The sequence below is a fragment of the Vanessa cardui genome, chromosome 25, assembly GCF_905220365.1.
Source record: "Vanessa cardui chromosome 25, ilVanCard2.1, whole genome shotgun sequence".
Taxonomy (NCBI): domain Eukaryota; kingdom Metazoa; phylum Arthropoda; class Insecta; order Lepidoptera; family Nymphalidae; genus Vanessa; species Vanessa cardui.
The window spans coordinates 4511613-4537404 of record NC_061147.1 but is presented as its reverse complement, the minus strand read 5'-3'; the positions used below and the strand labels follow the sequence as shown (position 1 = coordinate 4537404).

At 32.1% G+C, this 25792-nt stretch overlaps 2 protein-coding genes across 2 annotated transcripts in view; both read right to left on the bottom strand.

Annotated features, from left to right (window-relative positions):
• Positions 1 to 25792, bottom strand: part of LOC124540537 — a 248183-nt gene that overhangs the window by 78998 nt on the left and 143393 nt on the right. The window lies entirely within an intron of this gene.
• LOC124540536 (tubulin beta chain) lies at positions 690 to 2426 on the bottom strand. The gene is made up of 2 exons (XM_047118192.1): positions 2276 to 2426; positions 690 to 2039 (listed from the first exon to the last, which is right to left on the bottom strand). Exons 1-2 carry the CDS (start codon positions 2330 to 2332, stop codon positions 753 to 755), a joined length of 1344 nt encoding a protein of 447 aa, XP_046974148.1. The 5' UTR covers positions 2333 to 2426; the 3' UTR covers positions 690 to 752.

Here is a 25792-nt window from a genome sequence, read left to right as displayed (position 1 = left end):
CAATTCTTTTACTTAACATCTCAATCACATAATTAATTCCACACAAATTAGTTTGCAGATAATAACTGTAATAACTAAATTGAAGACTATATGATGATTAAAAATAACTAAATAAATAAATGAAAGTAAAAAATACGGTTTATTATTTATTAATGATTTATTGTGGATAAGTTTTGGAACAAAATTACTGAACGTACACTTAAACGTCAAACATGGCCACCCCTTGAAGTTTACGTCATTGAATTTTGTGGATTTAATATCGAAATATATCCATTATATTCATTTTTCGCATATATGTTGTCGACTTAAGATAATATATAATAATCTAGGTGTCAATCGGGTCTATTGTAGACTTGCACGAAATTGTTAATACAGATAAGATGCTAAGTGATTTCTGGTCGCTCGTTGAAAATAAACTGTTCTAAGCTAACTTGATCCATCAAAGAATGGTCATCCGAGACAGCTGTTTGATTTGAAGATGAGACTTAAAGCTTAAGAGAAATATAAATCTTAATGCAAGACCTTTCTGAAGACGAAATTTAAATTGTCAGCATGGAATTAATGTAGTATAAGTTTTTCTGTACAAGAAACAAATTACATTTATATATATTGTTAGTAATTTTAGTATCAATTTTGTTTAGTAAAGGTTACTTTTGTGTTACTTAAAAATAAAATAAAAATGAAACAAATTCAAATTTAAAATATAATAAACAGTTAAAAATATACAATAACAAAAAACTTAAAGAAGTAGTCTAGTCCCCTTCATCACCACCCTCCTCTTCTTCATCGAATTCACCCTCTTCCTCAGCAGTAGCATCTTGGTATTGCTGGTACTCTGACACCAAGTCATTCATGTTGCTCTCAGCTTCAGTGAATTCCATTTCATCCATCCCTTCACCAGTGTACCAGTGCAAGAATGCCTTACGTCTGAACATAGCTGTAAACTGCTCAGAAATCCGCTTAAAAAGCTCTTGGATGGCCGTTGAATTGCCAATAAAAGTAGCAGACATCTTCAAACCTCGCGGAGGAATATCACACACGGCAGTTTTGACATTATTCGGAATCCATTCAACAAAATATGATGAATTCTTGTTCTGGATATTCATCATTTGCTCATCAACTTCTTTCATTGACATACGGCCTCGGAAAACAGCTGCCACAGTTAAGTAGCGACCATGCCGAGGATCACAGGCAGCCATCATATTCTTCGCATCAAACATCTGCTGAGTCAACTCTGGTACTGTCAGCGCTCGGTACTGCTGACTTCCTCGGGATGTTAGGGGTGCAAAGCCAGGAATAAAGAAATGAAGACGAGGAAAGGGAACCATATTTACTGCCAACTTTCTCAAATCAGCGTTCAATTGACCGGGGAATCTTAGACAAGTGGTAACTCCAGACATTGTGGCGGATACAAGGTGATTCAGGTCGCCGTAGGTCGGTGTGGTCAATTTCAGTGTTCGGAAGCAAATATCATACAATGCCTCATTATCTATACAATAAGATTCATCAGTATTTTCTACAAGTTGATGAACAGACAACGTAGCGTTATAAGGTTCCACAACAGTATCAGATACCTTGGGGGAAGGGACTACGCTGAATGTATTCATAATGCGATCAGGGTATTCCTCTCGAATTTTCGAAATCAGAAGTGTTCCAAGGCCAGCTCCAGTACCACCTCCTAGTGAGTGTGTCAACTGGAAGCCTTGCAAGCAATCGCAACCTTCCGCCTCTTTCCTCACGACATCAAGTACAGAATCAACCAATTCAGCGCCTTCAGTGTAATGACCCTTAGCCCAATTATTGCCTGCACCTGACTGACCAAAAACAAAATTATCTGGACGAAATATCTGTCCAAAGGGTCCAGATCTGACAGAGTCCATGGTTCCAGGTTCGAGGTCCACCAAAATGGCTCGCGGTACATATTTACCGCCAGTCGCTTCGTTGTAGTACACGTTAATCCGTTCCAATTGAAGGTCGGAGTCGCCGTGGTATGTGCCAGTTGGATCTATGCCATGCTCGTCCGATATGACCTCCCAGAACTGGAAATGCAAGATTTATGTTACTGCATAGTTATACAAGCAGTATTAGTGTAGTTTTATTTGGATTTGTTCCGCCACGTTTAGGACTGATATTTTTTTAGAAATGGTATCAAAAGGAACGTAACTTTTGGGTCTAAATTACTTATTATATATTTAATTGTTTTATTACATTATACGTAACAAGTTTAGTATTTTATTGAATTAGATTTTCTAGAATTTGTCTGGCAATATATTACCTTTGCGCCGATTTGATTGCCGCACTGTCCAGCTTGTATGTGTACAATTTCCCTCATTTTTCAATTATTATCTTTAACTTATATAAGATTTCAAGACACCGACCGCAGAGTTCACGACCGACCAGATAGATGGGCTTAAAACAAATGTGAATATTCAATAACGTTCTCTTTGTTATTTCAAAATATTTAAAATTATATTTTATTTTTTAAAAGATATTTATTACCTCCTTGGTTTTGCAAAAAGGTTTTTTATTTATATGTTAAAAATATATCTAATAAATAATTATTTATTAATAAAAATAAAGTTCTTCTAGTCCTCTTTCACCCAATTGCTTAAAGGAATTTTTTACTTTAATTAAAAACATAGGTAAATAAAATAATTCATACGGCATCTGACGTGTGTATGTTATCCCTCTCACACACGTAATATTTTGATATGCAGCTGTCTTTTTCTTTTACCTGACATACGAGGTCGTGTCATGTAATTACTTATACGAATGAACCCTTTTATGTAATTTTTTAACATGTTTAGGATAACTCTCGGGGACTTTTTCCTCATAAATTAATAACATTACATAATAAGACAAATTGTATCTTTTATTTTGATTTTGCTGGTTAACATCCATATCAAAATATATTTATTTTATCCAGACAATACTGTATATATACACTATGTTTAAAAACCATTTATTTTAATTAAGGACTAGTTGTGCTCTATGGGGTGACCAGCTTTAAAAAATTTAACGGTATCTATGAAAATAAAACTAAACGGTATCTTGGAATATTTGTATTAATTGTTCAGTCATTTTTAAACGTTTTGAAGATTGTCCTGGGCAAAGAAATAGGCGTACAAAATTAAACAATGAAACTGTTTTTCTGATACTTCGAATAGTCTTCTAAATTTGTAACAGTTATTTCAAACGACAGACAATTACTTCTATTTTATTTATGTGTGCATTAGAAGTATCTTTACGGTTAGAGTGAGAGAGGCGATACCACTGCCGTATGCGAGAAAGAAAGGGAAGTCAAACAGACTGGCGCCGTAACGCGTTACGTAACGAGGCGTTTCACCCCCCAATAACAAGTTATCACTCCAAAAGGAGAGTTTGTATTATATTTGTGTGTTCTAATTTTTAAACTGTCGAATAAATTGTGATGCTAAACTTTGCTGATATTGAGAGTGAACCCTTCAAAACGGTTTTTATTTTTTTATTTTATGATACATATTCTTCAAAAACAACTTTTTATATAGACTGCCAATTTAATTATTAAAATAAATTAGAATTATTAAATCAAAAAATAAAGAGTAATTTTTAATTTGACAGTATCAAATTAAAAATTACTCTACAATGAGTTCGTATAAGAAAATACCCTGACTAAGAAGAGACAAAGAAAAAAAACTTAGCGTTTTATTTTAGTATTAATATAATATATAAAACTAAATTATCAACAGCTACAGTATAGTGTATAATTCGAGAGATATGTCATGTTTAAATAAAGGCTTACATGTCGGAAATCCCTGGTGGTGTACACGCGAATCCGAGTGAAAGCAACTGTTATCTGATTAATTAGTCTAATGCATTTCACGGACCTATTCGACCGACGAACATACATAAAATCATTCCGATGAACGACACAAAGGTTTAGAGCATATAAATACACGATACGCGTATATCCATCACAGGCCTGTTATATATTATTCACTAGATGTAACCGCGGATTTGACTGAGTGAAATTTATAAAACTCATACCCATATACCAAACAAAATCATTGTCTGGGTTTTATGTAGTCGAGAGTTAAAATAAAAAACAGTGGCCATGTCTTTGCCGGGGACTCAAACTACCGCTATACCAAATCTAATCTAATTCGGTCCAATGTTTTAAGCGTGAGGTACAGACTTACTTTCGCATTTATAATATTAGTAGGGTTGTAATGAAAACGTGTACGGAAATAATAATTCAACATTTTTAATTACGAGGTCTCCTGACAGTTATTCTTTTTAGTATCTATTTTACGAATTGGGGGAAAAACCATATGTATATAAAATGTTACCATTACGTAGCTACTAACATCACGTCGACATTTGTCTTTATGGAAATATAACCAATGAGTATATAACAAAATAAAAAAAGAGTTTTTGTTAATATAATGCTGAAGACGCATGTGGTGTTCGTCACTTCGATAGAAGTGGCGAAGCAACGAAGTAGGCAAACAGCAAACGCACAAACATAAAAATTTGGCCCCGCTTAAAATTTCATTCGCTATAAGAAAAAACTTCTCTCCTGAAAAGGATGAAATTTTTTCTCCAAATATAAATGAGACTGAGATATGAGAACTATACTGTTCCAAACTAAAACAAAACAAATAGATTCATAAAGGGCAAATATAAGGTCACAAAAAAAAAAACATTAAAAAAAAAACAAATTAATACTCTCCTGCATTTTTAAGTCAATTAAAAACCGTTGAATTTGCATGACAGCATAAGAGTATCATTCCATTTAGCATTACGATATTCTTAACAAATCATTCGTTTTTCAAGTCGCTTGACGCTCAATTTATTTGACTTTTATTTTCGGAAAATGACAAATAAAACCTTTTCAAATTAAATTTCAAGGGTCAACTAGTACTAAGGAGGGAACAACCCTGTAATAGGGAACAACGCCATACATGGTCAATATTGCCAATCAATGCATCTAAAATATCCATGTCCAACAGGAATATAGAAATACAGAATATTAATGGCGGTGTAATAATTGAACGCGTGGTATAAACACAAATTAGGTCAAACGTTATTTATAAAATATTTACATTAATGACGTCACAATTCAAAATGAATTAGAACGTTTCGAAAACGTCAGCTCGAAAACGATATTAATTTCTGTTCGTGAAAGGATTTTTAATAAGCCTTTTAAAATGTAGCCGTGACCGCAGACCGCTGGCTCGTGTCACTGTCGAATGCACGTGCGTTCATTATTACGACGTAATGACATCAATTAGTGTTATTTTAGACAATTAAATTTAATAGTCGCTTTATGATACTTCAAAGTGCTTCAAAGCATTCAATTAATTAATTAGGCGGAAAAATCGAACGGTGGACGGAATGTTTTATGAGGAAGGTTCAGGTGTATAATAGATTTATGATAGTTACAAACGTTTTAGCATTGGCGCGACTGGCAACTTTTGTCACGGTGACCGTTTCGTCACCCTTGTCAAATCCTTGAATATGTACAGATGAAGACACAAATGTCACCCAATTGTCACGTCGTAAAGTGCGCGCACCTCCGTGACAAAAGTTACCAGTGCGCACTAGTTCTTATGTTAACTATTTTTCTATTCATGTAAGGCCCGGATGTTTAACAAGGTATCCTGATAAATTAACTGGCTAGTAATTTTTCCTAACATTAGTTTCTTGTAACTATGATTTTACTCGACTACTCGTACCATGACATCATTGTATAGGCGGAGCATTTTAATAAAAATGTAATTTTAATGTACCAATATTTATCTACAAATACATTTTATTTTTCAATTCGTTAATAAATTTAAAAATGAATGATAAAATCTTGGGTCAAAATAAAATTGTAATGATATTTTTTTTCCACAGAAATATTTATAGACCTGAATTAAATATAAAGTAAAAATAGCTGTCGTTAAATCATGACCGCGTGGAAATAAAACATTAAATAAAATAAATAATATAGTGTGTGCCTTAAATAAAGGTTTATGTATTAATACAGGACAATAGCCCTTCGTGTAGCCGTGGGCGATGGATCCTTTTCTCTAGAAGAGACACTACGAGCCCACGTGTAAGCCACAGTACACACGAGCCAAGTATCACTGTAAAATAAAACCTGCTTTTTTATTTTAAGTTTAGTTTATTTATAGAGAATTATTGTTTTTGGAATTAGTATAGTATAAATGTCCAAGCCCTGTCTTTCTCAGTACCTATAACGAGATTGTACTCTTTATCTCTTTTCCTTGTAAATATATTGGCTGATGAAATTGTCTAAAACGTGATCGTCACGATGAATTATAGTGAAATGACTAGATGTGCCTGCGACTCCTCCGACTCCACGAATTTGACAAAAAAGTTATTGACGTACTCTGAGTTACTCCTTATTACATCCTTATTTAGCTTTCTACCAGGAAAAGTCTCGACCAAATCCGTTTAGATATATTTTTTTGGTATGTGTATCGCGTATACATAGTTACATACATCATTTATTAAAAAGCGGCTGATTTTATACTGCAAACTTGAATATAAATATATTATATCAATGACATTAATATTTGAAATCTTTTTCTTTAAAATCTTTATCTTTGGAAATGCTTCTGCTGGTGACTTAATGTACCCTATACAATGCATTAGATACAAACAAATGCGCTCAAAAATGTTTTGTCAATTGCCTTTTATCATCCGCATATAAAGGAGTGCCTATACAAGAGAAACCACGAAATACTGTGAAACAAATCAGGCGCTTCTAAACTGGCAACATTGAATTTTGACAAGTGACAACTGGTGGCAAGGTTTACTTCCAATGGTGGTTTTGAGTGACAAGAAATGTTTGTAATAAAGAATAGTTTTGCTTATTTGTTTTAGATCGTGCTATTGGTTATTTTACAGAACGAAAAAGTGCTATTTTAAGTAATCACGTGTGTTTTCCATTCTTTTTTTGTGGCTTTTATTTGTTCCAAAAAGGCACAGATTATTTCGCCAATGTCACGTGCGAACGTGTATTTTTCAATTCTGACACTAGCAGAATTGTCAACCTATTGACAGCAGCCATAAATATAAAAAGCGATAAGAATAGTTTAAATAGATTATGTAACTAATACAGGATGTATATCCTTCAAGGAATTGAAACAAGACAATTATAGTTTCGTAAACTTACTTATTTTAAAAGAGCTGAGCCCAGTGGTTAGAACGCGTGCATCTTAACCGATGATTGCGGGTTCAAACCCAGGCAAGTACCACTATATATATGTGCTTAATTTGTGTTCATAATTCATCTCGAGCTCGGCGGTGAAGGAAAATATCGTGAAGAAACCTGCATGTGTCTAATTTCATCGAAAGGCTGCCACATGTGCATTTCACCAACCCGCATCGGAACAGCGTGGTGGAACATATTCCGAACCCTCCCTTAATGGAAGAGGAGGCCTTATATCAACGGTGGGAAATATACTGGCTGTTACTTTACTTTTACTTATTTTAAAGTTAATACCGATTATTAGCACTAAGTGCATAATATCCGAATTTAACTTGATATTTTAAGTTACAGCGTCCGACTCCAAGTTGCTGTATAGAGTTATACTTAGACGACCTTATTTCCAGATATTTCTAGACTTACTTGAGACAATTTGACAGATTGTCTAATAGAGTTTTATTCTTGAAATTAATACACGTTGATCTATCTGGCTTATATAGCTAAAGATAACAAGGCTCGGTTTCAGATGTCAACCCAAAGAAATCTCTACCAGGCAGGATCAAGAATGTTGTAAGAAACGTGCTTCAAATAGCACTGAATTTGGTTCTTGATCCTTCTCTAAAATATATGGAATATATGGTTTGCTTGGTTTAACAGCTACATAGCAGCAATACTTAGTATTGTGGTGTTCCAGCTTGAAGGGTTAGTGTAACCACAGGAAACATCTTAGCTATCAAGGTTGTTTGGTCTTCCAACGCAAATGTCCATGGGCTGTGTAGGAATTTGCCAATAGGTGACCTATTTGACAATCTTCTATCTATACATATAATAATAAAATTTGAGTGTCTGTTTGTACTATTGAAATAGCTATATACTAAAACAACATTTTTGCAATTTTTGAAGGTCCGTCTTTTTGTTCCCGCTAATCTCTGGAACGGATGGACCGATTTTGACGGGACTTTCACTGGCAGATAACTGATATAATAGGGAGTAACTTAGGCTACAATATTTTTGTTATATCCAATAGCGTACATGGTCGCGGGAACAGCTAGTTAAAAAATAAGTTTACGTGTAATGTCCAATAATTAGAAGTATATTTTAATTATGACTGTACTTAAAGGCCCTTATGCGATTATAGGAATAGAAATCATTTTAATCTTCAATTAGCGACCTTAAGTATATATAATTTGCAAGTAAAGTGTAAGGTCTAATCACTTTTTTAAACACGATAACGTTATGACCACGACGTAGTATAGCAATTAACAGTAATAAGTATGCAAAATAATTGAGCTCGTTCTATTCAACACGTAACAAAAGCAAAACCTATTTGCGTTAGAAGCGTTGCTTTATGTTATATATAAGAATTACATGATTTAATACATAACCTTTCATACCTCATATTGATGGTGTAATTAGCCGTGCCTCGAAAATGTTGTTTTTTGTTATAAGAAATGGAAGATAATTTCGAAATCCTAGAACTAAAATTATTTTATTTAATAGCTTAGTCAGGAGTATACTGGAATACGGAAGCGTTGTTTGGAGGCCACATTATGCAACACACTGCCTAAGACTTGAGAGGATACAGAAACGAAAAAGATTGGAATTTTTCAAAATTCTTTCACTAAGTGATCGGAGGGATTTGTTGGATTTAAAATTTCTATATAAAACATTTAACAACAACTATGATAACTCGTTATTTATATCAAAAATTAAATTGAATGTTCCCATTAGATATCCACGTAAACCAATAACACCATTAGTAAGACCTTTCCGCAAAACTGTTTTAGGAAGCAATTCACCTGTATCTCGCTTATGTAAAATTTTGAATGAGCACAGTGCTGTTTTAGACCCTTTTGGAGACTCATCAAACAAGTTTCACAAAAAAATATTGTCAAAATTGTCGGCTAACTAATTTATTGTTATTTTTTTTATATTTGTATGTTATTATTTTACTATTATTGTTAATTCTTGTCATTTTTAATTAACCTTGATTTACTAACAATTAATTATTCGTAAGTTCGTCATCTCCAACTGTATCTTTGTAAGTGGTATTTACCTTAATAGGTAATGCATTTAGTTTTAAGTTGTATTAAAATTGTATACCTTTGTACGTGTTGATGTATTTACCACTGGTGAATCTTAAATAAATAAATAAATAAACCTCGACAAAGGTTATTAAGAAAATTTAATTTAAGAATACAATGATGATATCTTAGAACTAGCGCGCACTGGTAACTTTTGTCACGGTCACTGTTTCGTCACTCCTGTCAAGTCCGTGAATATGTACAGATGCAGGCACAAATTTCACGTCGTAATGTGCGCGCACCTCCATACATATTCATGGACTCGGCAAGAGTGACGAAACAGTCACCGTGACAAAAGTTACCATTGCGCGCTAGTTCTTACTGACATCGATTTCAGTTCGTTTGAAAAAGAGTTGAGATGATCTAGTGGTTACAACGCGTACATCTTAACCGATGATTGCGTTTTCATGTGCTTAATTTGTGATAATAATCATTTCGAGCTCGGCGACGAAGGAAAACACCGTGAGGAAATCTGTGTGTCTAATTTCAACGAAATTCTGCCCCATGTGAATTCACTAAATCGCATTGGAGTAGCATCAAAGGTCTTTAGCCCAGCAGTGGGTAAATTACAGAGTATGTTTTTTTTTTTATTATTCTTTATTGCACAAATAAAACATGTACAAAGGGCGGACTTAACGCTATAACAGCATTTTCTGCCAGCCAACCCAGAATAGTATAGGAGAGTAGTCAGTAGGATGTGCACAGAAGTTAAAGAAAAAATTAAAGTATATACATAGCAATAGATGCATATAAATATACATAATAATAATACAGTACCTTTCGATGTTATACATAATATATAATACATAAATATACATATACATAATATACATAAGTGCACAAACATATACACATACGTGTTTCTATTATAGATATAGGTATAACGATTTTAGTTATAAAAATCTCAAGCGAGTCTAGTATTCCAGGAAATATTTCGTCGAGATCTGTGGCTTTTTACAATGAATAACTATTAAGACTAAATAAAAAAAATAAACTCTCGTTACAAAAATAACTTTTACAATGATCCACCTCGATCCAGCTTTCCGCCATCTTGTTTATTGCGCATTACTCAAATTCCCGTCACAGATTACATAACCATTACGTATTTCCCGCCAAAACGTTAAGATGGCGGCTCGACCCCGCTTAAGGGCTATCCTTGACTCTGATTGGTCGTGACTCACTAGATATATCCTTAAATATTTCTTATTTTTATCGTATAAGAGTCGATCTTACCCAACGATAAGCATAAATCATATTTATAGTATGATGTGTTACAACGCTATGTATATGTATTGCAAATTGTATAAAATTCAAATCCAAAAAATGTAAAATTCTTTAAATAAAATTACGAAAATATTCAAAGTACAAACATAGATAGTGTATTGTTTTAATATTACAAGAACTAAATCCTGGCAATCAATAAAGAAAATGTAAAATTTAATATCAAATAAAGATTAATTGACATTGCTTTTAAATACCAATTAACTTTCACAGAGTTTTGCAAATACAGTTAAAAATTCAGTCGCAAATGTACGGTCGTGTGCATTAATTTACTCTAGTTCTATTTGTCATTCACATAGTAGCTATTTGTAGCGAAAATACAGTTATAAAGTTCGATTTTACTTACATATATTTTTGACTAGAAAATTATTTTTAAATAAAGAATGTTAATTTCTCGAAATTTCTCATCTGCATTCTTAGTTTGAAAAACAAAGATTCTTTATTTAAAAACAATTTACTAGTCTGTAAATTTGAAATCCTGCTAGGTATTTGTTTCATACTAGTGGGTCTCTAGCGAAGCTTCGCGTCAATTCAAAAGATTTTTTAACAATTTCGAAAACTATGACAATCTTGTTTTCATTTTATTGTAAACTGCGAGTTACTCTTCATTTTGGTGCGAAAACAATGAAACCTTTTTTTAATGATTTTTAATGACATTAAATTGTTTACGTTCAGTTAGAATTAGTATTTTTAGGAGTAGAATCAGAATTATTAATTTTGTTTCCATTTTCATTTTTTTCTTATACAGCCATCGTACCGTTCTCTAACCGGCCAGTAACTTTTTCCACTCTCTATAATTAATTCTCTGTTAAATTGTGACGATTTAGTAAATTGCAATCAAGAATCCTTTTTATTTTCTGCATATCTACGGCTGGACCTCAAAATTAGACTGTAAACGACTCCTTATGTGCACCTATCGTTATATATATTATTAGAAGAAAATTAAAATCACAAATAGCAACACTGTGAACGGATATATAAGGACGACTGGTTGGCGATAATCGTCCATTCGCTTAGCTGTCAGAATATTTAGCGATTGGCCTGTCATAGAATGAAATTGTCTGTTGGCCGCCATTGAAATATTTAAAAAATATCATTTCGTAATTCTATTTCTAATAATATATAATAACAGGGACAAAAATCGGATTACTCTGTATTAATTATATACGATTATAAACGCGAAAGTATAAAAATGAAAATAGAAAAGATAGGATGGATGTTTGTTTCTCTTTCACCCAAAAACTACTGAACGGATTTGTATTAAAATTGGAATGAAGATAACTAGTTAGCAGATTTAAATCATTACAAACGCGAAGCAAAATCTACTAAATAGAATTTTCTCGAAAGACTTAATTTAATACGTAATGATTTATCTTCAGGTGCCTTTTATTTGCTTAACTTTCTTACAGACTATATTAAGAATGAAGAAATACTGTTCAGTTAACTTGTATTGTTGTAAAGTAAGTAGTAACAGTCTGTAAATTTCCCACTGCTGAGATAAGGCCTCCTCTCCCATTAAGGATAGGGTTTGGAACATATTCCACCACGCTTTTCCAATGCGGGTTGGAATATGATTGATATAATTGTATCGTTGACGTTATCTCTATTAAGCTTGTTGCTTTATCATAGTGTGCAGTATGTATAGAAATATTGGTGTTGATATTGTTACTAATTCAAGAAGACCCATTAAGAGTTTTGGCATTTCCACTCAGTTTATTTAATATACTTTTTATTAGGATAAATAAAACAGTTATTCACGATAAATCTTTAAACAATTTTTTTTCTGTGTTTGCATTTTACCTTATAACACATAGACTGTTAATAGAGCCGAGACGGCCCAGTGGTTAGAATGCGTGCATCTTAAACGATGATTATGTGTTCAAACCCAGGCAAGCACCACTGAATATTCATGTGCTTAGTTGTGTATATAATTCATCACGACCTCGCCGGTAAAGAAAACATCGCGAGGAAACCTGCATGTGTCTAAATTCATAGAAATTCTCCCACATGTGTATTCCACCAGCTCGCATTGGAACAGCGTGGTGGAATATTTTACATACCTTATCCTCAAAGGTTGTTGTCGTTGATTTAACAGTTAAAGATTGACTCAACCTAGGGATGGGCAGATTTGAATGATGAGATATTTTATTTAATTTAATTGACCATTAAAAACCCATTTTAAATTCTTTAAAATTGATCGATCTTAATCGTTTCTTTGTTTGTATTAATAATATAACTGTAAAAGTAACTCTGTAAACCTTTTACGGCCAAAATACTGAAGTGAATTTGATCGAAATTGTTATCAAGCAGTCTTGAACTTCTAAGATATTGGCAATTTTTTATCCACGGATTTTATTTTGGAATTGTCAGACTTAGCTACACTTTGGAAGAGCTGAAAACAGTTTGTCGTTCGACAAAGTTAATATTCATATCGTCCACCTACCCTCAGGGCTTTGTGCAAACCCGGCTGGGTAGGTTCCCACATATGATATATCCCACTATAGAATAGCGGTAGAATATTCCACTGTTATACCGGTTTGAAGGGTAATTAAGGCAGTATAACTACCCAATTGAGATAACATCGGAATAAAAATTTCTTACAGAGCCTTTGTCTATGGACGATGGAGACCAGATGAATACATATCAGTCCATTAAAAACAAAAAAAGGCTTAAGCTAAAACAATCTAGAAATTATCGTTTTTTTTCTAATTGTCGTTTCGACATCGTGTCGTTGTCGTCGACACTAAAATTTCATATTATAACAACGGAGTTTACATACATTTACATAGCAAAACGACATTTGCTCGAGCCCGGACAGATGATTGTTCGTTGTTTGTTCGAACTTCAGGGTTCACTAGATTTCCCTGATTTGTTGGAGGAGGGGCTGAGGGGTGGGGGGTTAAGTTTGCATTACATAAAGTCGCTATTAGGAATAGTTTTTCACGGAACTTTCTGAACTGTTAAATTATTTGGTCGGTGAAGTTTTGAAAAGGAAACAAAGAAACGTACAAAGTTAGCGGTTAGTTAACAGAAGTATTACGGAAGTCCTCTTAGGTCTGTATGTATAATTGAGGCTGGTGTGTTCGACTTAAGGTATTTTTTATCTCGACGTGAACAAAGCTGACGAAAATATTTGTAGATGTAGAAGAGAATGTCACTTGTAAGATGATGTCAAACAGAGAAGTTTAGAAGGAGAAGACATGCTGCGCCGACCCCAAATATATTTTTTTTGCGTTAAGAACAGTAGGATGATGATGTTTTAAATATCAAAAATATCTGTAAATTTAAATTACACGTATGGACCAATTCGATTAATTCTTTAATATTATAATCTTTAATACTACGTGATTACGTGATACTTGATTATAATACGTGTAATTTAAATTGAAAGATATTTTTCAAAAACGAACGCCGAGATGACCCCAGTGGTTAGAACGCATCTTAACTGATAATTGCAGGTTCAAACCCAGGCAAGCACCTCTGAATTTTCAGGAGAAGGTATGGATATAATAAGGATATAATAATAATAATAATAGACGCAGAAGAATGAAATTAGAAACATGCAGGTTTCCTCACGATGGTCATCTTCATCGACAACTATTACAAACGCAAATGAAGTCCCTGAAAACACATATTGTACATTGAAATTTGAACCGATTAACTGAGATCAAAATGTTCCATGTAGTGGACAGACTCGTTTAGTAAGTTTATAATAACTTTCATAACATATACGCTTCGATAACTTAGAAACAGCGCAGCGAAACTATGACGAGGCTTTGTCGCTGTGTAAACCACTCACAAGTTGCACAGTTTCAGATTAAAAGGATTAGTGGTGCTGTGGGCAGAGCTTAAGGGCACATTCGTATATAGATTACATTTTCTGTTTTACTGAATAAAAACTTTAACACGGTCTTTGAATATGTAAATTAAAATTAGATTATTGCTTGTAAATTTGTTTTAACGATTATTTTTATGTATTTAGCTATTGCGGTTTAAATATATTATAGTGCTTTGAAGTAGGATTAACGTTATGGGACAGTGTTTTTGTTTTTAAAAAAAAGTATGAATAGTCTCCCACAAAACTTCGTATATATTCAAAAGATTTTTAAGAATTTCGAACCCTATGACAGGTTTTGTTATGGTTTAATTTCATTGTAAATTTCAAATCACTCATCTTGGCATCAAAGTATCAAAACCTTTTTAAACGAAATGTCAAATAGTATAAACATTACTTCAGTTACAATTGCGAGTTTCGATATAAATTTTCTTTATTTTGTTTTTCACTTTATTTTTCTTTTAGTTCCGCTTTTTAAACATTTATTCGCTCTCTAATATTAAATATTTGTCAAATCGCATCAATAAAATCATTCATTAATAATCAAGAATCCTCTTTATTTTTCGACGCATCTCTTTCTAGAGATCTTCAAAATGTGACCATTTCCGATTTTCTATGTGCAGCCGTCGTCCCTTAATCACGGGAAAAAAATCGCCTGACGCAGTTTGGGTTGCTACGTAGCCAGGGCACGGCCTTATGAGTCATAATAGCTCATATATTACGAGTTTACATAATACGATCACACTGTTCTAACAAGTGCATGTGAAAAGACATGTGGCTAAACTGCAGAAGAAAAAATATATTTTGCCTTACATATGCAGTTCATTAGAGATGAGATGGCCCAGTGGTTAGAACGCGTGCATCTTAACCGATGATAGCGGGTTCAAACCCAGGCAAGCACCACTATATATATATATGTACCTAATTTGTGTTTGTAATTCATCTCGAGCTCGTCGGTGAAGAAAAACATCGTGAGACAACCTGCATGTGTCTAATTTCATCGAAATTCTACCACATGTGCATTCCACCAACCCGCATTAGAACAGCGTGCTGGAATATGTTCCAAAGCCTTTTAATGGAAGAGGAGGCCTTAGCCTAGCAGTGGGAAATTTACAGTCTGTTGCTTTACTTTTATTTTTATATGCAGTTCTCATCCATTAATTGGAGATAGATATATCCGTACGTTATCACATGTATATAACCAGGAGTTAGGCATTAACTCGCTATCAGACATATGCAATATCTAGTCTAGACGTTCGCGTTCGTAATATATCTTTTTTTCGATATTCCATCAAATATGACTTTTCGGCTGTCATGTCTTCTTATACGCCATACTGATGTTGCCAGAGTGTACGATAAAAAAATAAATAAATCCTAATTAAATTTTTTGTTATTGTCGAAGCATGTATAATGTATATATTAAATGTTCAAAGAATCGAAATTTGTATACATATCTATACATTACCATTTCAAGCATTAAATTTGACCAATAGTAAAGTAAGCAATTTAAATAAAGTTAAATGATCGTTAGATTTAAATATTAAAAAAAAATAGTTATAAATATAACTTCTTAATAATATATCATCATTGGTATCTGTTTGACTCTTGAAATCTAAATAAGAGTATTTAAATCACAATTAAAACCGATTACAACCACTACGGCTCCTAAACCATACGGACAAAACATTCCATTTCTTTTATCTTATAACCGTGTTATTTAAAACATCTCAATCTGAATAATATTAGAACTGGTCACAAGCGACACAATTTACTGGGCGTTGCAAGCTCTGGATGTTACGAGACAATCCCGTTGTTTAAATTCAACATTATTCATTCATTTTCGCGCAGATCTTATATAATGCAAGGAATTGTGATATATGAGATAGAATTTGTCAAACACGACTGTGTATTTACGCTTGTTGTGATTCAGTACAGTGTATGCTGCTTAGTCTGGTTTGAAGGATTCGTGGGATTACGTCATATTTATCTGTATGCACTTGTGTGAACTTTTGAAAGTACTTGCAAAATATTGTGTGTCTGTCTGGGTATTTTTTTTATGGTGTAGGTTGGCGGACGGTCATATGGGCCACAATGACGCTGTAAGAAATATTAACTATTCCTTACAACATCAGTGCCACCAACCTTGGGAACTAAGATGTTATGTCCCTTGTGCCTGTAGTTACAATGGCTCACTCACCCTTCAAACCGGAACACAACAATACTGAGTACTGTTATTTGGCGGTAGAATAACTGATGCGTGGGTTGTACCTACCCAGACGGGCTTGCACAAAGCCTAGTATGTATTTCCCGTTTGTATAGCCGGTTTTGAGGAGTGAGTGAGCCGGTGTAAGAACAGACAAATGGGCATATGATTGTGAGATTGTTTTTTTTTTTATACTACACTCTGTATTAAATTAGCGCTTAATGTTCGTTGATTGATGATGTCGCACTTACAGATTTCGACCTCAGTGGTTAATCTCAAGGCAGAGGCACACATGACGTAATATTCACCAGTTCTCATAATGCAATGGAACAGCAAATATGATACGGCCGTAAACAGTTGTGTCGCAGGACCAAAGGCTTTTCGTGCTTTCTGACCCTCGGAGATATTTATATTTATTTATAATATACTAGCTGTGCCTGCAACTTCGTGCTCGTTTTAATTTAATAAAAAGTTAGTGTTAATCCTTATTACATCAGCTATCTGCCAATGAGAATTCCATCCAAATCGGTCCAGCCAATCCAGACATTAGTCGGAACACACAAAAAGATCAACAAAAATTGTACTTAAAAACTGTTATATTCGTATGTGTACCATACCAAACGCACAACATATTTAAGTATATAGTAAACAGCGGTTATTGTTGTGTAACTTACAGACACTCAAACTTCATTATATGTATAGATTAATTGATTCATTTTCTATGATTAAGAACTAGCGTATTTGATTCAGTTCTTAAGTATATTTTAGTTTAATTAACAATGTATTATTTTACTTCCTCCTAGAATTAACAATGGTAAAGTAATACTGCATTAGTACTTTGATTATTTTTTATTTCATCGAATCCTACTACTATTATAAAGGCGAAAGTTTGTATGTATGGATGTATGGATGTTTGTTACTCTTTCACGTAAAAACTACTGAATGGATTTGAATGAAACTTTACCACAATATAGCTTATACATCAGAATAACACATAGGCTACAATTTTTGAGGTTTCTAATGTGAGGTCGTAAAAAAACAAATTTTTTGCGCTTACATTGCAAACGCTGACTGAATCCTACAAGATATTGCAGAAATAACAAGAAGAAAACAATGTACTACAGTATTGTACAACTTAAAAAGGTCTACAAAAAAGTCCGTGATGGTATATGTTTATCTCTTAGGAATAACCCAAAATAACCATTTTTTATCCTTTACTTTGTACGAGAAAAAATGGCTTATTTACGAAGCGATTTTAAGCGACTACTAGACTAGACGGGACGAACCTGAAGTCCACGCGAACGAAGTCGCGGGCAAAAGCTAGTAAATTTAATATTTAACGAACATTTGTTCAACTCTATTCGTATGCGTGGTTCAGATCTTTGAGACAATTCTAATTTGTTTAGTGCAGTTTATTTGCTGTAGTAAATTAAAATAAGCGTTCGTTTTTCGAAAAAAACGGTGTTTATACATTTTGTTTATTAAATTACAAATAATTCTTAACTTTTTACAATTATTGAATACTTTAATGTCATCACATCATCGAATATTAATTTAAATAATTGTATTTAACCAACATGACTTTATATTTTTTAAATGTTAAAAAAGAGTTACGACTCAGTTTCTTGCCGGTAGAATCTGCTTTCCGAACCGGTGGTAGCTTCACTTAATTGTAAAATGACGATTCAAAAGTGCTTGTAAAAGCGTACTTGAATAGAGTTTATTTTGATTTAATTTGATTTGATGGATAACATCAGGGTTACCATGTAGATAAATAAATGTAAGGCAAAAAATATCCATATCTACGTTTATAGCTATCTCTTAAATGAGAAATCTGTTACATGTGAATGACATTTGGATTGAAAGTAATACCTATACTAATATTATAAATGCGAAAGTAACACTGTTCTTTTGCCTGTTTGTTGCTCTATCATAAACCATTAAATAAAATGATGTAATTTTGTATTAAAACTTGTACTTCATGGAAGAAAATTGACTATTTTTTACTGAAAGTCCAACCCAATAAATACAAGCAAAGTCACCAACGGTAGTAATATATATGTATATAAAGATTATAATAATAATCTAAATAACATATCTGTATCACGAGTCTCGTGAACAAGACATTTGTAGATAATGTCGAAATATCGAGCTCCAACGGATAAAGATAAAACACATGGTAAATATCCTGTCATTAATAACTGTAATAATAAAAATAACCATGTTAATTTAAAATCTTATATATTTGTAAATGTACCTATACAGATTATGGAGATATCATAACACATGGCTGTAATTATAGTATTTCTATTGGGATCGTTCGAATTCATTTCAACACACATTCACGACCAAGCCGCTGAACCGAATTTGATGAAATTTGGTATGAAGTAAACTTAAGCTCTTTTTTTAATTTAATTTACAACATCCACAGGCTCGCAGATACCCGTGCCTTTTTGTACTTTTTATATTAAGCATTTTGGCGTTTTATATGTTACATTTTTTACTAAACATCAGCAGATCTTTGATGGATTTCATTATTGTCGTCTTCTTGGGAGACGTGGCCCACACTGACAATTTCTTTTTTTTAAATATTTTAAAATAATATATACATAATCTACAATAAATAATATATAGTAAAAATGTGTAATTTAAACTCTAAGAAAGGGCATAAGGCTAGTTTCTTGCACCATAAAATGCGAGTGAAGCCGTGTGTAACTACTAGTATGAATATATTTACAAATTAAATAAAAAAATACGTTGATGATTGGTCTTCAAAAAGGTCTCACACCTTTGTTTCTAAAAAAGCCTATATCCTTTCTCAGGCCCTTGACTATTTGTGTAATAAATTTCATTTAAGTCGGTAGGTTTGGCGTGAAGGTGAAACAGACAGACAGATAGACAGTTACTTCCGTATTTATAATATGAGTATGGATTAACGTCTGATGTGCTTAAATTAATCTAAGCTACCTAGACGGACTTGCACAAAGCCCTACCACAGGGTAAATATAATACAATATAAAACTTCCGCGTTGAAATGTTAAAAAAAATTCGAGGAAAAAAATAAAAATAATATAAAAGAAAAAGAAATTTATTTCGAAGAAATGTAAAGTGACACGACGGTATATCTTTGTTTTCATATTGAAATTCATACATATTTTATACTTCTTACGATTCTGTTAAGTGCTATATTTCATACGTGAATTACTGCACATTAATGAAAAAAAAATCAAAATCAAATAATATTACGCATGTTAATTAATTTAATACTACTTTTATTTAATCATTATATTTATTCGTGTACATTTATACTATATATGTTAACATTATGTTAGTAGTATTCCAGGGGTCAATGACATATTGTATAAATATGTAGATATGATTTGGTCAATCTATTTTATTAATGTATTATCTAGCTAGTTATCGGGTAGACTAAAGATCTAAGTTAAATTTATTTTAAGGGCATTATCTTATAAATTATAATAAGATTTTTTAATGTGCCAGTAACTTTTACCTTCGCAGATAATACTCAATAAAGTGGTCATTATGGGTGGTTTAAAAATAAACTGATAGATATAACGATTTTTATAAATTAAGAAGATTAACATTACAAATTGTACTACTAGTCGCAGATATTTTTGTCAATGTCCTCTCTATAATGTGTCTACAACTGTAAACGTTATTACTTGATCAAGGGTCAATAACCTTTAACGAAAATATCAATAACATTTTTGTCAACATTCATATCAAAGAAAAATAATGAGAAATAATAATTAATAAAAATAGCTTGTACTGTTGATTGGCGATTAAGTGTGTATAAGGTATAAAAATAAATACTTTATAATAGAGTCTTAACGCGTGCATCTTAACCGATGATTGCGGGTTCAAACCCAAACAAGCACCGCTTTTTCATGTGCTTAATTTGTCTTTTTAATTCATCTCGTGCTCAGAGGTGAAGGAAAACATCGTGAAGAAACCTGCATGTGACAATTTTCATAGAAATTCTGCCACATGTGCATTCCACCAACCCGCATTGGAACAACGTGGTGGGATGTGTTCCAAACCTTCTCCTCAAAGGGAGAGGAGGCCTTTAGCCCAGCAGTGGGAATTAACAGGCTGTTGTTGTTGTTATAATATAAAAACGATGTGTGTGAGAAGAGACCGCTGCGGTATGCGTAAGAGAAAGAGAAGCCAGATATGGCGCCGAAGTTATTACTTATAAAATGAATAAATTATTAAGAATTAGTTTTCTTCCGCGGCTTCGATAGCATAGGGGTTGAATTAAAATGTAGTCTATGTCCTTCCTTGTCCTATCAGATGGAAAAAGCTTACCATAAACAGATATAAGGAATATATAAAATTTAAACTGTCTTATATCTCAGAATTCACTCACCATTTCACATTATTATAACCGGTACTGCAAAATGTATATTTTCAGTAGTTGGTAGAATGGTTGGAGAGATGAGATGGTTAAAAAGTTGCCCAATTTGCGAGCCATTACATATGAAGTTAGGCTTTATCGATAGAACTCTCGATCGCTAGCGATAGCTATATAAAATCGAAAGTTATCCGGAAGTCAAAAGTACTTTAAATTATTAACACAAAATATTATTAATAATTTACTGCATCAGAAAAATACATAATAAAAATATATTTGTTGTATAAACCTTTATAACAACTTAAAAAAGGCCCCATTTAATATAGTATATGTGAAAATGAATATGCTAATAATACAGGTTCGTTGACCTACAATTATCCATAATTTATGAATTAGTTTTAACTACACACAGTTTAACGCATAATTATAAACTTAACAACAATATTATAGGTTGTTACCAATTTAATTGACAAGTTATATTGGTTATAATTACGGTAAAGTAATTGTCCTTCGGGCTAAGGGTTATTCCTTTTAAGGAATAACGTTGGCGTAATACTAGTCGGTAGACAACTTGTGGCAGATTTTCATCCCACACATGAAGGATTATTTTACGGAAAAAAGAATGAAATAGAAAAAAATTCGAACAATATATTTCAGCACTGCTGGCTCGAGTTTAAAATCTCAACTTTAATTAATCAAAAAAATACGTCTTCTAAATTGTAATTATTAAATACATCAATTAATCTTGTGTATACATAATTTAAAAAGTTAAAACATCAAAATATATGTAATAGAAAATAAAAAATAAAACATAAAGAATATAACATAAATTGAAGCATTTATAAAATGTTTATATGTGAAAAAAATATATATATACGTTATTATAATGTATCAGTCAAACTTGTCCAAACACATTAATATAAGTTTAACTGGTGTTTAAATCACATTAAACGCTACGCATTACGAGTATTAGACCTATTAGAAAAATTATATATAATTTTAATATCAATCAAGATATAAGCCGGTCTAACTCCTTAGCCATTAAGCTTGCTGTCAAAACGCGTAATAACACCGCATTGCGGTCGAAGTGATTTTTGTAAACAATAACCAGCGCTAACGCCACATTCTTAAAGGTAACGTTCTCTTTACCTTTACCTTTACCCTCGAAAAATTGTTAAGTCACGCACGGTACCGTGTGGAGCGACCTCTTAGGCGTGTACCTTGCATTTCTTAAAGGATATTTACATAGCGGATTTAAGTTGATTTTATATTTTATGATACGTTTATTTATTTTGATACGAGCTGATATGAATTGCAATCTATATTAATATAATAAGTGTGAACGTAACGTAAAAAAACTCTGTCAGAGAGACAGACAGACAAAGTTTTTTTTCATTGAAAGCCATCACTGTCCTCTATAGAAAATAAGACTAATTTCTCATATTACCAATGTACTAAACATGGAAATTAAGGTGTTACATCTCTTGTACCTTAGATGATCTCTGTAATTAGATACACTGGCTCGCTCACACAACTAACAGGAACACAAAAATTTTTAGTAGCTATTGCTGCTTAGTGATTGACTATATGATAACTACGTGATACTTACCGAGACATGTACAATGTACAACTAAGTAGTTACCACGTTAAAATATTGCTGTTATAATAATAGCATAGTAATTATAACAAAAAGAGCATCTTTAATAATTTATTAGTGGAAGTATTATTATTCATAAGCATAAGTTAAAATTTAACGAAAATAGAAATAATAGTAATTTATAAACTTCCTTCGCAGAAAAAGTGGGCGTAACGATCAACGTAAGTTATTCTAGTAAGCATGTTTTAAGTCGATCGCGTGATTTCTGTTTATATGAGTAAAGGAGTAAGGCATTTTGCAAACGAACGGCAAATAAACGTGGCGTTTGATAAGGATTATTTGTCCAATCCAAGCCAACCTTTGTTAAGTTATTGCTAATGAAATATGAACTTTACACACGTTGAAATAAAATCTAAAAAAGGAATAACAATTTGTGTTTTATTATCATTTAAAGTTTTTTGATTTTTAAAAACAATATTAAACGTAGAAGCATATACTAATAGTAAAACTATATATTTAGTGTGATGGTATTGGTTTATGGTGTAAGTAAAAACATATACAAACTATTATTCATACACATCATTGAAAAAAAAGAACCGTTAATAAAACGTAAAAATAAGCACGAAAAATATATATTTATCACTTATAAGAAACGCTATGTTTATAGCCGCCCTTAGTTTGGTGACCTCAATTGGCGACAATGAGCTCTATAAACATAAAATGTCTATAAAGTAACTTCAAAATACTTTCTCGAGTACAACATAATAACTTCTTTTTAAAATATGATTATACGTTATCAAATGTAGTTATCAAGTATATTGTTAAAGAACGAAAATGATTTGAGTTTAAATTACACAGTGATAATGGATGTTCGTATGTTTGTTACTCTTTCATGAAAAAACTACTGAACGGATTTGGATGACATTTTACAGTAATATAAGTTATACATTAGAATAGCATATAGGCTACAAATTGTAAAGATTTTATGTAATTTGGTATATAATTATCCGTATCAAGTACTCGTGTGAAGCCGGGGGTGTCGTTAGTAAAAATATATAGCAGAATTTGCTTAGACACAAGCTGATTTCGCTTCCAAGCACAAAATCCAATACAAAAACTTAAGAGATAATAGCAAAGAATTAAACCAGCCTTCGTTTAATATATATGGTATGGTAATAGTATCCCAATCAATATGTATGGGCTATTTGTTTGTCTATACATTAACAACAAATAGTAATCACTCAACCTTAATACAGGCATTTCGTAGATCATACCTTGTGATATCATCTATTAACGAAATATAAAAAAAGTTAAACACCTCAACATTTTTCGATATTAATGATGTCGAATGTAATTTACTCGCAATTTGATTTATTGGCCTGATTACGATCGGGTTCAACATACGCTTGATTATCCGAAAACTTGAATTAAGTAATGCTACCAAGTTTAATACACTGTTTTTTCAATATGAATATTTATTTATTGTACCCTAAGTTACCTTATTATATCAGTTATCTGCCAGCGAAAGTCCCGTCAAAATCTGTCCAGCTTTTCCAGAGATTAGCAGGAACAAACAGACAGACAGACCAAAATTGTAAAAAATGTTATTTTGATGTATGTACCGTGTATACATACATATGCATTGAGTAAAAATAGCCTACTTTAATATTACAAACAGACACTCAAATTTTATTATATGTATATAATAATAATGTGCATAGTATAAAATAAATGTTTTATATTAATTCAAATAAATGTGAGTAATTAGGTAAATATTCCATTTATAATTAAAATTTAATAACATTTGTTAAATTTAATAATAGTCTATTTATTACATACAACTTAATGATTTTGGAAATATTTACTATATTTAGTAAAAATAATACGGTTATTCCGTAAAACTGTTCTACGTTTTATCGTAGACAGTGCTACGTGTACGTAGCAGGTGTCTACAGCGGACGTTTGTATCGAATGAAATTACCTTTGTAGTTTTCCAAGTAATAACTATAGTATATATTATATAGTATTGAATTCATAAAGTATATAGCGTAATGTGATTTCGATTATTTTGTATATAAATTTGATATTATTATTTTTTTTCCTTAAACAGTAAAACTTTTATGTACAGCTTAAACTTACTTATCAGTTGTTCGAATATAACTTTCTATTTCAAAAGAAACTTGGCTGGACTTATTCGAATAAGACTTAAACAATATAATGTATATTTTATATAAGATAAATAATACTTGATAATATAAATGGTGTATGAATTGTCATTGACGGGTACGTTATGATCGATATTATTATTTTTATTTCACAGTGAAAATACTTTTTAATAGTCTTATTGTAGGGTCATTTGAATAAAATATGTTAGAAAATAAATAAGCTTTTAAGCAATTTTGATAATGTTGTAATTAACGTACAAGAAAAGAATATTTTTTTTAAGGTTAAATTCAATTGACTGACTGATGATTTCATGTTCAAACCCAGATAAGCAGCATTATATAAATGTGCTTAATTTGTGTTTATAATTCATCCCGTTCTCGGTAGTGTAGGAAAACATCGTAAGGAAACCTGCTTGTGTCTAATTTCATAGAAAATCTGCCGCATATGTATTCCAACAATCCGCATTGGAACAGCGTAGTGGTATATCTAAACCTTCCCCTTGAAGGGAGAGGATGCTTTAGCCCAGCAGTGGGAAATTTACAGGCTGTTGTTGTTGCTGAAATTTTACACACTAATTTACAGGAATAATACATAGGACATAGAGTAACTAGTATTAGTAATTCGAACACATATACTGCTATATATTATTTATTATAGTTTATATATTATTTATTATACATTAGTATATATTATTTAATAATAAATAAAAAAAAAAATCAGTGTGGGCCACGTCTCCCAAGAAGACGACAAAAATGATTTCCAGCGAAGATCTGCTGATGTTTAGGATTAATATAAAACGCCAAAATGTAATTGAATATAAAATGTAAAAAAAGGCACGGGCATCTGCGAGCCTGTGGATGTTGTATTTTAAATAATAAAAAAAAAAATAACTAGCATCTGCCTCCACCCTACACTTATATTTAGAAAACTTTATAGAGAAAGGAAATACTATTTATACGTATTATATTTCTGAATATAATAATTAATTTCGTGTCAAACTGTACAAGATACGAACGTAAATCATACTTTGCAACATTTAAGGTATCAAAG